The 15,269-nt window shown below is 36.8% G+C and overlaps 1 protein-coding gene across 1 annotated transcript in view; it reads left to right on the top strand.

The window, feature by feature from the left end:
* The window catches only part of OCA2 (OCA2 melanosomal transmembrane protein), a 158,744-nt gene that overhangs the window by 66,257 nt on the left and 77,218 nt on the right, over positions 1 to 15,269 (top strand). The window contains exons 14-17 of the mRNA XM_036384263.2: positions 513 to 645; positions 11,521 to 11,668; positions 13,099 to 13,156; positions 14,580 to 14,688. Coding sequence (XP_036240156.1) covers positions 513 to 645; positions 11,521 to 11,668; positions 13,099 to 13,156; positions 14,580 to 14,688 — 448 coding nt within the window. The remainder of the gene's footprint in view (positions 1 to 512; positions 646 to 11,520; positions 11,669 to 13,098; positions 13,157 to 14,579; positions 14,689 to 15,269) is intronic.

Here is a 15,269-nt window from a genome sequence, read left to right as displayed (position 1 = left end):
ACTTCATTAAAAGGTTTCACTGTGCAAAATACAAAGAATTGGGTTCATTTATTAACCAGAAAGAGGAATAAACGCAATATTGACATATAATACTTTTGTTGTAGAAGAATGGTTCAAATAGAATCATTGTAAACATTTCTGTTTTCACCAGTTTAAACAAAATCTGGTAGTTAAAATTCAACTATTTCTGAGACTTTGAGTGATTTGAAATGAATTTAAAGTAATTTAAGTGAGAAGTAAATGTTAATGATTCAGTTTGGGTTTTTTACTGTACATTTCAGAACACTAGGTGTGTTTCAGAGTAACTTGTAATGCAATGTTCTTTGAATTAAATTTTAATGTGGCTTGTCTCCTTGAAACAGATGAAATACAGCAGATACTGTACTTGGAACTTACTATATTGCTTTATATTTATTATTGATTGTTAACGTATATAAAGCTGAATGCTTTTCCCTTTAGGTAATATAGAAAAATAAGTGATATTTAATTTAGTTTTTTGTTTTTATTTTCAGGGATTGGATTTTGCAGCCTTCACAGGGCATATGTTTTTGGGTATCTGCCTTGTTGTTCTGGTCTCCTTTCCTTTTCTCAGACTTCTTTACTGGAACAAAAAACTTTACAATAAGGAGCCAAGTGAAATTGTTGGTAAGTGTGAAAAAAAAGTTATATTGTTACACTAAATATGTGCTAAATGGAAACTGACTAGTGGCTACTACAATGTCTTCAGATGGAAGCGCCCACCCTCCTCATTATCTGAACATTAATTTTTCAACTAATAATTCATATTTTATTTTTAGTTGTGGAATTTTCTGATTTTTAGAACTAGATGTTTTTCTCGTGCTAAGACTGAGGTTTTGACATGACTTATTAAATATCTTATAAAATTTGCATGAATATTTTTCATCATTCATTACAGTTATGAGTATCAGGATGTTCTGTATTGCAACAGATAATATCTGCTCAAGGTGCTGAGTTCACAGGCAAGATTTAGAAATATCCCAGGTTTCCCTTATAATAAACATAGGGCACTGATGTATTCCCTTGCTGATGGTTTTCTTCCATTGAATTTTTCAGCAATCTTTTACCAGTCTGTGGTCAGTGAAAGACATTTCATCAAAGCAGAACTTTTCAAGTCCTCCCCAGCTTGCCTCTGTGGCTTTTCCTACCCTAAATTTCCCTGGTGCATAATTTCTACAATTCAGTAGAACTAAATCTATGTCTTTTTATGTCACTCACCTCAATAGTCTCTAGAAGTCTTCTTAAAGCTGTTTCAATGACTGTCGACTGTGTCAGTCCCTCTTTGTCTTCGTGCTTTTATGTTTTTCAATTCAGTCATTTTGAAGTTTTTATCATTGTTCTAGGGCTTCTCTTTCAGTGCTGAAATTTAATACTAACCCCCAAAATGTTCACCATTTCTTTGCAAGGTAAGAAATACTTCAGTAAGTATAATTTATTAGCAAGCTTTTTACAAAGACAGTCAAGTAGAACTGTTTCTTCCCTGGGACTGATGCTTGTTTCACCTTTGGCTGCAGAAGACTTAAGATCCAGGCTTCCACTGACCATGGCACACACGTTTTAATATCCTGTATGATGTCTCTCAACCTGTGTGTTCTGTTTATCGTGGAGAGGACAACTTCTGATGCTGTTGATATATCTTGGCTTCATTTGTTATCTGTGGAGAAAGATAAGTGCTTTTCAAGACTAATGAAGCTGTCTATGCTAGAAGAGATATACTGCAGGCCTTAAAAGTTTACTTTTCTCTTATAAGGAGACTCCAAGGTGACTAACTGTGGCAGAGACTTTTATGGGAGGTATCTCATTTAGGCAAAAGGGGTAGTACCTGTAGTGCCTTGCCCTGTTCCAGGGGAAATTTGCTTGAGGATTATGGTTTTATTAAAAGCCAGAAGTGACAGTCCTCTCCTCAGTAGATTATATCATGTGTCTCAAATCCCATCTGATGGAAAAGTCAGAGAAGAAATTTCCCTGCTTAGGAAGATCTCTGAAGATTTTTGGTTTTGACTTTGGTGTCTATTCGGCATGAGGTGCATTCAGTTTACCTGTCTGTATTGCTAAAGGCCAAAGTCCCCCAGAATTTAGATCAAAAATATTTTTGAGGTTTTCTAGATATTATATTAACTATCTTCTAAGATATTTAAGGAGAATTTCTCTTTCTCCTATATATCTGACTGGTATGAGGTAGGCGTTTTAATTTTAAAACTGCTGAGGCTTTCTGCACCCTTAGAGGTCTTATCCAGAGACCAAGAGAAATAAAGAAATTATTTCAGACCCTAACATGCTTAGATTCTTTCCCAGTGACCCTACAAATTATGATTTTTAAAAAAGCCATCAAGAAAATGAATTCTCCCAACTGTAAACAGTATTGATCCCAATATAATAGCATTATTTTATAAATATATATTTTGGAACATGGAATTTCTACTTTTTTCCTTTTGGCTATAAAATTTTAAAGCATTTGTTTTGGATTTTGAAGAAATAAAGTATGTATGAAAATTTTTCAAATTAATCTGAATAGTACTGTTTATTCACTGACATACTATTTTTTTCCAGTGAAACACTAGTGAGCATATTTCCTTCAATTAATTTCTTGGTAATCCTTGTTGCTTGCACCTTAGTCTGCTCAGATTTAGCAGTCTCCTAATCAGTATACCATGTGTTCTTGTAATCAGCTACTTGCCCTTGGCTGCAAACATAATCAGGAGCTGTTCAATTAGAGCAAATGCTGGAGAGCCACTCTTTCCATTGAAAATTTCTGTGAGAGAGGAGAGAAGAGAGACCAATACAGCTCCATTAGGAGATATCTGTCATGGTTTGGATTTGCAGAATAGCCTCCAAGGTGCTTCCAGGGGTCCTTTCATCTCCAGTTGAAATGGTTCTGTGATAACTTCAAATGGCTTGTTTGAAGCAGCTGTTTTAATCAACTAAATACCAGTCTCTCCTCACCTTGCCCTCAATTAGCAATTAAACAAGTTATGTGAGATTTAATTGGTATATTATTCTCCCCAGATTTTTTTATCCCTGTGTACCGTGTGCTTTAAGCTTTTTTTTCTGCTGCTTTAGGATACACAGACTATTAAAATGGATTAGTATGAATTTTAAAAACAGACAATGCTCTTATTATGAAGATACGTTTTTGGCTTAATTTCAACACTATGTGCTACCAGTGTTTTTAATCTGTTGGCTTTCAGACTGATTTGCAGCACCTCTGCTGCAGTAAAAATACCTATTCTTTCCCCAGGAACCACTGTCTACCTGCAGTGGCTTTAAGTGGGGTAGCTAACAAAAGAAAAAAAGACTCTGAAGAACTCATCCATGAGAGAGAAAATCAAATGTTCTTTAAGAATTAAGGGATCTTTAAGGACTTTTTTGAGAATATCTTTTAGCTGATAAACCTGCTCCTTGTTCTGTGTGATGCAGCAAAAGATGCTAGGGCTAGAAGAGTAAGCTGAGAAGGTTTGAAAACTTTGTATGTATCTACACTTTCACAAAAGAATATGTAAGGGAAATACTATCTGAGTGTACGAGGAATTAAATTTACCATTTCTACTACCACTCTGAAAACATGAAACCAGAGTTTTTTCTTCCTTTAAGGGTAAAGAATACATCATTTAGTTCCTGGGAAGTGTAGCAATACACTATTATGTCTCACCTGTCAAGCTGTGTTTGGCAAGGTTGCTATCCCCAGGAGAGTGGGTGGCACATGTTCTGGTGACAAATATTATTATACTGGCCATTTTTGCCAGAGAGGAAGATCTTTCTCCTAGCACAACTTTGGCACCAACTCCCATTTCTACTTTGTTGCTTGCTCTATTTTTCCAACTTTTTCACTGGCTGAAAGACATCCACCCTTTAAGTGGGAGTGGTAATAGCAGGAGAGGGGGGAGCATGTTATTCCCTCTGGTGTAACTCACTGTCTGTAGCAGCTGGGAAAATACTGATGGTAGTATAAGAGTCAGCATGTAAAGCTGACAACAGAAGGAATTAATTAATCATAGTCATATGTAAAGTGCTTAATGTGTGAAAAACAGAGAGCTGTTTCCCACAATGGGAAATGCGGTAACCAGATGAGTGAGCAAATCTGTTCCTTTCTTCCACGTGAAGCTCTACAGATGTTCTCAAAGAGAAGAAAAGGGAGAGGAGGAGGGAAAGAATCACTGTGATGACTTGCAAAAAAACTACAGTACTTAGTGCCACACACTTTGAAATGCAAAAAGCTGACTTAAAATAATAGTGATGTCTAGGGCCACCAGGACACTGCAGGGACACAGAGGGCACCCAGGATAAGGTGTAGTGAAACATCCCTATGTGTGCTGCTCAGGGTCAAAGAACAGTCTTTAGTCCTATTTTTGCTAGTAACATATTTGTAACTTCAGGAACCATTTCTTACTAGAATCAGTGAAAGATACATCAGTAATGCAGCTGAATTAAGTAAATTGACAAATCTCTGTCCTAAGATGCATCTGTACCTATGTAAGTACTGCCAGTAAAGCATAGTTGGTATTTAATGTGATGTTGGAAGTAGTGGCCTGTCCTCATTTGGAAGCTGGTTCAAGTGAGTAAAGTAGCAAGCAGTTTATGAGGACAGTAATGTCCAAAGAAAGGAATATTTCAATATATTTTCATTTCAAGAATTCAACTTTAAGCTCAGTCTGAATGGAAGTTTTGCAATATGCACTGCACTCTGCTGTCCTCGCCTAAGATGCTAATTTCATTGGATTTTATGGGGAATATCTTTCAATCTTGAGTATCAATGCGGACAGTAAAATGTGTGTTGTTTTTTTTGTGTGGTCTCTTTTTCTCTCTTCTCTGCAATTCAGTTGTAGATATTAACACCAAATAGTAAATAGTTAACATTTTAACTCTCCTGTGAATGTTAGCATACTGAGCTAAAACGTGCAGCTTTCTTATGAATGCTCTTGGTATCTATGATAATATCTTTCCAGTACATATTGTGTCTTTTATTTGAAAGAACAGTAAGACTATCAGTTTCAAACAACATAGGTAGTCTCAATGTCCCTTCAGACACCATATTTAGTCCTTTTTGGATAATATATCAGGATCTACCAGGGCCATGGCTTTATGTTTGAAAATGCAAAGCAAAAGCTGTCTTTTATTATTTGCACCTTCAATAGCTCTCTTGATGATCAGGAATGAAAAGAAGTACAGCTATTTATTTGCCACAGATTGAAGATTTTTGTGTTTTTAAATCTTTTCAATAATTTTATGCTTTAATTCCTGTATATGTCCTTTGAACTGCTTTAGAGTTGGTAGAGTATTCCCCTTGGAAAAAGAAAAACATTGATCTGCCTCTTCTTGTCTTCAGATGATAAAAATAGGATTCTGACATTGCAAAACAAGGAGAGTATGATAATCTCATATTATTTACTTAGTGCATTGATAATGTAGCCATCACAAGAAGGCAGCTGTAATATTACTTTATCTGTCTTATGCAGAAAGAAGGTATAATATAGTGTCATTCTGAATGAATAGAGCAGCACCTCACAATTTATTTTACTCATTTTGCATGCAAGGAATGAGTACTGGAAAATCACTGATGGGAGGGAAAAACTTAGTGGTAGCTCCTGTTTCTTTTACAGCCTCTGTGCCCCTCTGTTTTTGTATCCAGACCTCAGCTGTGAAAAGATTGTACAGGTATACAGTGGTTGGCAAGGCAGAGCCTTTCCATTGGGGTGTTTGAGTGAAGCTATGACAAAGTTTTTCCACTTTCATGGCTCTGAAGATCATAAGGTCTTCCTAATACACAGAGCTTAAAACAACTGTTCAGTTCTATGCAACACATTATCTGTGTTTATTTGTTGCAGAAAGCTTTCACTGTGATGGTGTTTCAAATTCAAGTGTAAGCTTGACAGACTTTTAATTGCTCTGCTATTTTCATTTATCAAAGCGTGTTCAATGTATTAGTTGTCATTTTTACTTCTAAACCACTGATAAAAGTTATGGTGAGTCTGAAGTAGACTGCATTGTATTGCTCTTCATCTTGTCCTCTTAAAAACATTAGAAGAGGCACTATCTTTTGAAATACTCCAAAAGACTGTTGTCCTCTTGAGGCTTTATATTTTTATGGTTCTTTTTCGTTATCCTTGGGAATGCCCTCTCTAAGTGGTGGCTTGTGGCACCTTTTCTCATATTGAAAGGACATCAGCAGTAGTTACATTTTATGCTAAATGTTTTGGGATTGGAATGTATCTAGTTGTGTTTGAGGAAAGTACAGTGAATTTAAGAGAGGTTGGTTTTTCTAAGGGAGACTTGTAGTTTAATGGAAGACATCAGCAAAATTGGCTTTCATTGGCAAGCCTGGCAGTCTGAATGAAAACTATTTGATAGTAAGCTGGAGTTATCTTTCTAGATTTCACACATGAGAAAAATTTCCTGAAACAAACTAGAGTGGAATTTTAGATAAATGCATGCTCAAAATACTTGGCTCTTGAATTCCTTGTCCCATTCTCAGTGTAACAGAATAAAGAATTTTAAGCATATTGGTAAGTACTAATGAGCACACAGAGAACCTAAATAGATTCAGATTCCTGCTTTTAAAAGATGGGGAATTGCCGTAGCACTAAAATAAGTTTGTGTCTCTAAAGTCTGACTTGCCCAGAGATGAGAACCAAACCCATGTTACCTGAGAGAGAAATATCCAACATGTCATTCAGGAACAAGCCAACTGAAGGTTAATGTATATTTTTATCAACCATCCTGAAATGTAATGAGAACTCTAATTTACCTTAATATCTGTGGATAACTCCATCTGAGTCCTATGTGACCATCATAGACATACTAAATTGACTATTCCATATAAAATCAGGGTTAGGCTTGTAATGTTGTAGATTCTTTCGTGGGCCTGCTGCAGCCTGCTCCAACTTGGAAGATGACTCCTGGTGAGTAATTTAGGTGTTTGAAATTATGAACTTTGTGATTTTCCGCCCAGGCTCCAGTGCCTTGCTGCAGGATGAGGATGCCCTGTAATTCCTATGTGATGGATGCAATCCCATGCTGGGTAGCTGAGCTGGCATTAGGTGACTTTATGACCAAATGGGGCCTCAGATGTCACGCTGAGTTAAAAAGCTTATATAAATTCTCTGTACTGCTTTATGCAGCATTGTGCACATTTCTTGTGTTCCTTTGCATGTATTTAGCTGAATAAGGTAAAACATGTTTTGATGTAGGTTTGAAGACCCTTCAATATTTATACCTATGCTTACCTTATCCACTATTGACCAACTGCACTATTCAAAGGAATAAAAACAAGAATATTCCAGGGTAGGGTTTGTTTTGTTTTGTTTTGTTTTGTTTGTTGGTTTTTCTAGATTTAGATCCTCATGCTTGTGTCCTGTTGGGATGTGCTGCCTGTAGGAGAGAGGCATAAGTGTTTGAACTGGAATAGCCCTCAAGGTGATTTTTTTCTACTCATTGGTTTGAAATTTTGGATTTAGTTTCTGCAATTACAAAATGGAGATGACACCATCTAATAATGCTTAGAAGATTGGTTACATAATAAAAAGTTATAGGTATTACTATCACTAGTTAAGCTAGAATTCATGATACTTAATTTGCTTTACAGTTAACATTTAAACAGAAATATTCTCATTTTGAGAATTTTGCTATGAAAAACAATTGCTTTACTGAAAATAGGTGAGCTACAGTAACATGTGGAGAAAAAAATGAAACAAATATTCAGATGAAGGTACTTTGAATGATGTTAGATACAGCCCAGCAGTGCTAACTTGTGTTGCTTGCAAAAAGATAGTTTATGCAGTTGGTGCACGTGCAAGTTGAAAATTGTCATTTAATGATAATTCTTATAATCTCATCAAGGTTGGTCATGCTCTTCTGAGTATCTTCAATTAACCAAACTGGCCTTTTCAGATTCTGAGACTGGGAATTAATTAAACTCAGTTTTTGAGGATGTCTTCTTTGTTATTGGCAGCTGGATGGGAGGGAATGTGTGGTTACTCAAGTAAAAATCAATCTGACTATTAATTGCCAGATTGCAGAAATAATATGCAGTTTTCAAATAAAGAATATCTTCTAAAATGAAGAAATTTTATCTAAACTGTCACAGTCCAGGTCAGCAACTGAAATTTTGTTAAAATCAGTGGGTCCAGGATGTAATGTTTGTGATTTCCAGGGCAAAATATGATCAACAACAAAGTCAGAACAGATTAGCAGCATAGGGTTTACATGTTTGAGGAGCCTTTATCTGATCCTATAACTAAACAAAAATTTAATATTTTCTTGTTAGAAATAGAGGTTTTTCTATTTTCTTGTTGGAACTAATAATGCTACGTATATTGCTGTTGTGCCTCATGGGCTTTATGAATGTACGGCATTCACAAAGGTTTTAGTGATCACAGTAAGCTGAATTCTCTGACTGAGCTGAGCTGCAGCCCTCCTGTCTTTTTGTGCTCTAGATCACTGAATACTAAACAGCTTTGCTTCTATCACTTCAGCTACTGGTGCTATGGTTGCAGTCAAATGTTAATTTAGCTGCTTTAACGAGAAACTGCCGTGCTACAGACTCATCATGTCAGTTACTGGCAACAGACCTGAGAGTGGAAGGTTACTTTGGATAGAAGGCTGATCCACCATAAAGCTAACCCTGCAAAAACCCTGCACATGGGGCCGGACAAGTGAGTGGAGAGAGCTCACTCTGGTGTAATATAACCATTAGATCTCATCTGAGGGGGGCACAAGAATTTATGGACATGGAGAAACAGAGTGTGGGACTATCCTGTGATTCTGTTCAGTGGCAGCCAAATGCTGCCCTTGTGCTGTCTTGGCTGTAATTTCAAAGATTGATAAGACTCTGTGGTTGCATTAAGTCCCTATCCATGTGTAAAACAGTATGTCATAATATACCAGATGGTCCCAGTCTCTGGGGGTTTCTGCCTAAATGGTTTTGCAGTTATGAAATAGGAAAATCATAGCAAGGCCCGAAGGATTTTGGCCATGTTAATTGTTGTTGCTGACTTCAAGGTTGTGCACTACTTCTAATAAATACGTATCACCCGATGCCACGATGGGCTATAAGAGTGTTCATGAAAGAGAAGTAGGAGAAACATTCTGTGGGATGACCTAGAAAACCTCTGCACAAGTCATTACTGCAACAGGAGTTGTGCTATAGAAGTTATATCAACAGTTTTGATTTTCCAAGTACAGTTTGCTCTGAAGTTAACTCCACAGCAGGTCAGATGTTCACATCCTTAGGAGGTTTGGAAAACCAATGACTGAAAAAGCAAGCATGCACTTGCTGTGCATAAAGGCACGATCAAAGCCATGTGAAGACATACATATATTTTTTAACATAGATCACAAAGCACCAGCCCAACTTTGCTCATCCTGGAGATTAGCCCCAGGGCATTTCAGATGTGGTACAGGAATCTGCAACACAAGTCATGCTGCTTTCCACTCTGTGGATTTGTTTGTGGCATAGATACAGGGATGATAGCTGCCTCTTTCTGAAGGAGAGAAGATAGAGATTCTCTGTATGAAAATAACTGTGCAGTACTTGCCTCTCATTTAGGTGGTGCATGATTCAACTTCCCTCTATCAGCTAAACCCTTGGTGAAATTTCACTTGGAAAAGCTGGGGAGAAATGCAGGATGAACAGATGTCATCAGAAAAGTTGTTGCAGAAAAGACAACCTGTAGGGAAGTAGAACAGCAAACTGGTTGCTCATGCTTCATGAGCCTTTGCCAGAGAAAAAGACAAAACACACTCCCTTGGACTGATGACAGTTTCAAAGCTGCAGTCATAGTCACTCAAAAATCACATAAGAATGAAGTACAGAAAGGCCTTTTTTTCCCCTCTGTGAGTGGAAAATTACTGCTGTTATATATGTATGTGTCACAAATGTTGATGCAAAAATAAATGATGGCCAGAAGTCACGTGGATCCTTTGATAAGCAAGACCTTTCTGTATTGTAATATAATTTTGTTCCAGATTATGCTTCTGGCAAGAACCACCAAATATATTACAAAGGAAAGTGGTTGATTTGGCATATTTTTGGAATCTGTGGTTGAGGTATAAACTGTCTTTTGACAGTGTGAATTTGTATTTGTGGTGTTACACTGTAAAATTTAGGCAAGCATAACCACCTTGACGGATGAGTGCAGATCTATAGACATAAACCGTATAAGATGTATGTCAATTGCTGTTCAAATCCCTTTCTTCAGTGTCAATCAATCAGACTCTGGACATACTTTTGTTGTTAAATGTTTGAGTTTTGTTGAGTCTAATTCCTTCTCATGGTCAATCTTTATAAGATTCACTCTGCATTATCATTATGAATAGTTGTAAAGGAAACTGGGGAATTGAACATGTTTGATAGCAGATATCATCACCCTCTAGAGGGTTGTGGCATAAAATGTTAACATCACGGCCTACATCAAAACATGTTTAAAATTTTCTTATGTCACTAAATATTTTTGTTATAAATGATTCTTATAGCTTGCTTACATGAAGTAGAGAGTCCATTTTCAGAATGAGAGCAACTTGCTGATTGAACAGGAATCTTAAAATATAAACCTTGGATTCTTGACATTTTGTCTTCAATGACATGAAATTTCAGTGGAACAGAAAAGAAGGATGAGGAAACATCCCATTGCTTCAACAGGAAACATTTGCACAGATAGTTTCTGAATGAATATTCTGATTTTATTTCATTAGTGGTTTCCTGTAAAGTTCAAAGGTTTTTTTGGCATGCCCAGTTTAACATCCCTCTTGAACAGGAACACGTTTTTTGTTATTCTCCAAGGCCTCAATAGTACAGGGAAAAAAATAATGAAAAAGGACTGAAATTTCTGAGAAGATTCTAGAGTCTGTTTTTGAAGTGTTAATCAGTCTGTCTGAATTTGCATAGGATCAGAAATCATCCAGGTCAGCAGGAAACTGATGGTTGCAGTGTTTACACATCTTTCCGGTGCCTAAGAATTAAATCCGCTTAGGAAACCTTTAAAATATTATTGAATGTTAATCCATATAACACTGCCAAATTTCACTTTTGCCTTACATAGATAAAATTGCTTGTATGATCACAGAGTGAATGGAAACATGCTGTCTATTTTGAATACTGTGAAGGAGCATTTGCTGTAATTCCTGACCACACAGGGAACTGGTATCTCTTAGCAGTATAATAATGTATACTGACTGCTTGTTTTCTGTTGAAAAAATGAACAAACTACAATTTTAGCCCTTAAGCTTGTTGAAAATGTTTGTAAGCATTTGAAGACAGTACTTCTTTTTCTTTGAAAAAAAGATTTTGTGGTTCATTTATTTAAAATTTTGAAAATTTTTTATTAATTTTTCATTCAGTTCAGCTCTGCAAAATGAGTGACAAAAGCATCTTCCTGAGTGGAAATGTGTTGGGAAACCATCCCAATAACTTTAACAGCTTTGAGTCCAGAGCACATTACACATATCTTACCCATGTCTGGTTTTGTACGTGTTGGACTTCACATTGATGTAATTTTGCTTTTTTTTCAGAGCTGAAACATGAGATCTATGTTTGGAGGCTGACAGCTCAGCGTATCAACCCAGCCAGCAGAGAGGAGACTGCTGTGAAATGTCTCTTGATGCAGAAGGTGCTGACTCTGGAGATGCTCCTGAGGAAGAAGCTGAGGACGTTTCACAGGTAAGCAAGGATCAGCTTGTCCAACCTCCCCTTTCAGGGACCTTCACAGGACCTGCATTCCTAGCTCTGTCTTGATGAGATGGATGTTGGGGCAGATAGGAACAGCTACTCTCAGCCTCAGTAAAACAAACTATTTTAGGACAAAACTGATGTGTAAGGCCTGGAAAATATATTTGTAAATATGGCCCAAAATTAAAGGCCTAGAAATTTCAGGCAGCTTTCGGTTTAAAAAGATCACAAATATATAACTACACTTTTCCTTACAGTTGTGACTTCATCACAGTAAAATGCTGGAGTTGCTTTTTTTTAACTGAAAATTTCAAATTCTCTGCAGTGAATGGGTGAATTTGAAAAATATTTCACCAGTGTATGCTGTGGTTTACAATTATTTCATAATCAACATTTCATTGTGAACCTGAGTGCAGATGTACATTTATGTATAGAAAAGAGGTTTACATAAACTATGACAAAAAGAATAATGACCTTGTTTTGTTTATATTCTAGTAAAAACAGATGTTATGCCATGGAATTTGATGATTGAAAATAACAATGATAAATATTTTGGATGTTAATTGCCTAGAGTGAAATTGGAATATTTAATTTTAATTAATAACTTTGTTAAAGAATTTGAGCAAGAAAATGTAAATATGATTTATTGAACTATTCCAATAATAAGATTTTTTACATAATTTTTGCTGATATTGTGTATTTTGAATTGAGTGAGAGTATTAATTCTTCAAGACAAATAAGGCTGTTAAAATTGCCTCCTTTACAAAAGATTTTATGATTCTCATAGTTTATGATATTGTAAAGAGGACCCTACTGACTTACAAATAAAAATTGTATATTTAATCTTAAAAATCAGGATTCCTCCAGCACAGCACATTTGCAGCAATGTAAAAATTCATTAGCATTAACAGAGCTCCTGAAGTGCAAAGCCCAAGGCTTTTTGCTGGAGGCCGGACGGCGCCGATAACACAGTGAAGTTATTCAGATCTTAAAAACTTCATTATAAAATGCTAATGTGAAACATGTGTGTTCTGACTTGCTGATGTTAGCACACGACCCTTGTTTTATCACAGTGGGACACACACATCAGCTCCTGAAACTGTTAAGGGAACTACACATTGCAGATAGCCAGATCCTATCCTGAGGTCCATATCCTGAAGTCCAGCTCCTTCTCAGCCTGTGGCTTTCTTAATAAACAGAAGGGTTTGTGTATTAGTCGAGCTTGTTACAAAAGTGAAGTCTTAAGTGAATGCTCATGGAAATTTTGCTGCTGGATGTAAGAAGGCCACAACTTCTTTGTGGTATGGGTTACTCTGCACAGGGAAAGAGGAGATCTCTATGTGATGAGAGGGATTTATTCCAACGCTCTTGGCTGAGCTCTGATTTCACTCTGGAAAAAAGTAGGTGTCATTTTCTTTCAGACAAATTTCACAAGAAGATAAAAACTGGGAAACAAATATCCAGGAACTTCAGAAAAACGTAAGTAGATACCATTTTTTCCCCAGTATTCATGTAAATGAAGCTATGCCTTTATAGAGAGATAGTGCCTTAAATCTAATGGAAATTTATTAGCTAATTTAGTAGCTAATTTGATAGCCAAAAAGTTAGCAGTCAGGGTGGTTGGCTTCTTGGTCAGACAAGATTACTGAACCACATGGTGAGGTTTTGTACTTTTGTTCCTTAGAAAACTGTAACGTAAAGAATGAAGTAATGGTTCAGCAGTGTTTCTTAACTTTTTAATCCATAGCCAGAAAAGCTCAGGAGATGTCAATAAATTGTAGCCATGATGAATGATAATAGAGTACACTCCTACTAATGTACCCAATGCATTTAATGCATTTTGGTGACATCACTGCTTTATCTGGTGACATCACTGACTTATCCCTTCAAGTAGGGATAAACCATTTGATAAATCCTGTTCTTTTAGCTGTGCACATACTAGCACTGCTTAAGTCCTTATGCTGAAACTGAGAGGATGGAGACTCTGCCGCGGGATTAATGTCTCCTAAATTTAATTATCTAAGTGTCACAATCTCTCTACCTCACTGGCATCACTAATGAATCAGGCCTGTGTCTGAGAGCTCAAGTCCTTGATTGGACTCCTTGGGATGCAAGTCCTTGTCTGGGAGAACACTGTCGTAGGTGTCACACCAAACCAGACCAAACCCAGCAGATTTTCTTTACACCTTTTTCAAGGCATTGGATAAGAGAAAAACTTTTTAAAGAACAGAGACTTACTTGTATTTTAGTAGAGCTTTAAACTACATGAAACAAGAAACAAACTCAGTCTGGAAGAAAGTGATTCCCTGGAGTGGTAGTGAAAGCAGAGACATGACGGAAAGCACTGGGTGTGGGGGCTGAGGACACAAGGAGATTGATACGGTGAAGCAGGAGCTGGGTACAGAGGTGTACGAACTCTGTAGAGATGAAGGGCTTAGCAATTACATGAGAGCTGTACAGGAGGTGTGAAAGATTTGACCTCTGGAGTGGTTTATAGATTTTCAAAGCACACCTGAAAAAAGAAGGGTGGTTTTGTCCCAGATCACAAAACCACAGAGTGCTCAGAATGCTCTCTTTGGTAGGAGTTGCATTTCAACGCTGCTTCACCCTCTAGACTGAAGTTGTGAAAGGGGTGCCTGAGTACAGCTGAATGTACGCAGCAGGTGCTAGATACTTGTATCTCTTAAAGCCTGTTGGACCACATAGTCATGTTTTTTTATAGGTATGCATAAGAAGCACACCTATAAAAACTATTCAGGTAGTTCTGTCTTTTATGCTGAACTGGAATATACAATACAGGAACAGCAGTTTGCACTTCACACATGCTTTTCTGAGCTCTATGCATAATACATAGCTTCTTCTTTAATACAATTGCTAATTTTATTTTCTTGTCTGTCTCCAGCACAGAATAACAGACAAAATTCTGCTCATCAAATGTCTGACAGTGCTGGGATGTGTTATTCTTATGTTTTTTCTCAACTCATTTGTTCCAGGCATCTACCTAGATCTTGGTAAGTTTCCTAGTTTTGTTCGAAGTAAAATAAGCAAACTCCCTGAAAAAAAGCCAGCCATATCTTTCTGAGTCTTGATCTTTTCAGAAAGCTGTTTTTCATATATTTCTGTCCTCATAATTTTACCAGGTTAAGCAGCAATTTCTCTGGGAAGAGAAGAGCAGGTTTTAAAAATTCAGTCACGTCTCAGTTACTCCAGCAGGAGTAACAGAGAGTGCTCATGACTTCATTTTCTGGATTTCCAATACTAATGAGCTGGCTAAACATTTCAGAATGAGCAAATTTGACCTTGGCATCATTTGCACTGTTTGAGTGAATGACCAAGATGCATCAGGGACATCAGAAGATAATCACTCCATGGGAGAACAAAGAAGCAGTTTGGCATCATTTCTTAAGTATAGAAAGCTCTTTGTATAATTTACAGTCTCCATTACTTTATCACCATAATAATTCATTTCCAAAAATAAAAACTGGAGGACACTGTATATGGGTGAAATGAAAGTAGCTCTGTGTGCAATTTCTATATATAGATCTATATGTGGAGGTTTTTATACAGGTAGTTGTATATCTCTATAAGAAAA

This window comes from Molothrus ater, chromosome 2 (genome assembly GCF_012460135.2).
Source record: "Molothrus ater isolate BHLD 08-10-18 breed brown headed cowbird chromosome 2, BPBGC_Mater_1.1, whole genome shotgun sequence".
Lineage (NCBI taxonomy): Eukaryota > Metazoa > Chordata > Aves > Passeriformes > Icteridae > Molothrus > Molothrus ater.
This window is presented reverse-complemented; position numbering and strand designations above follow the sequence as displayed.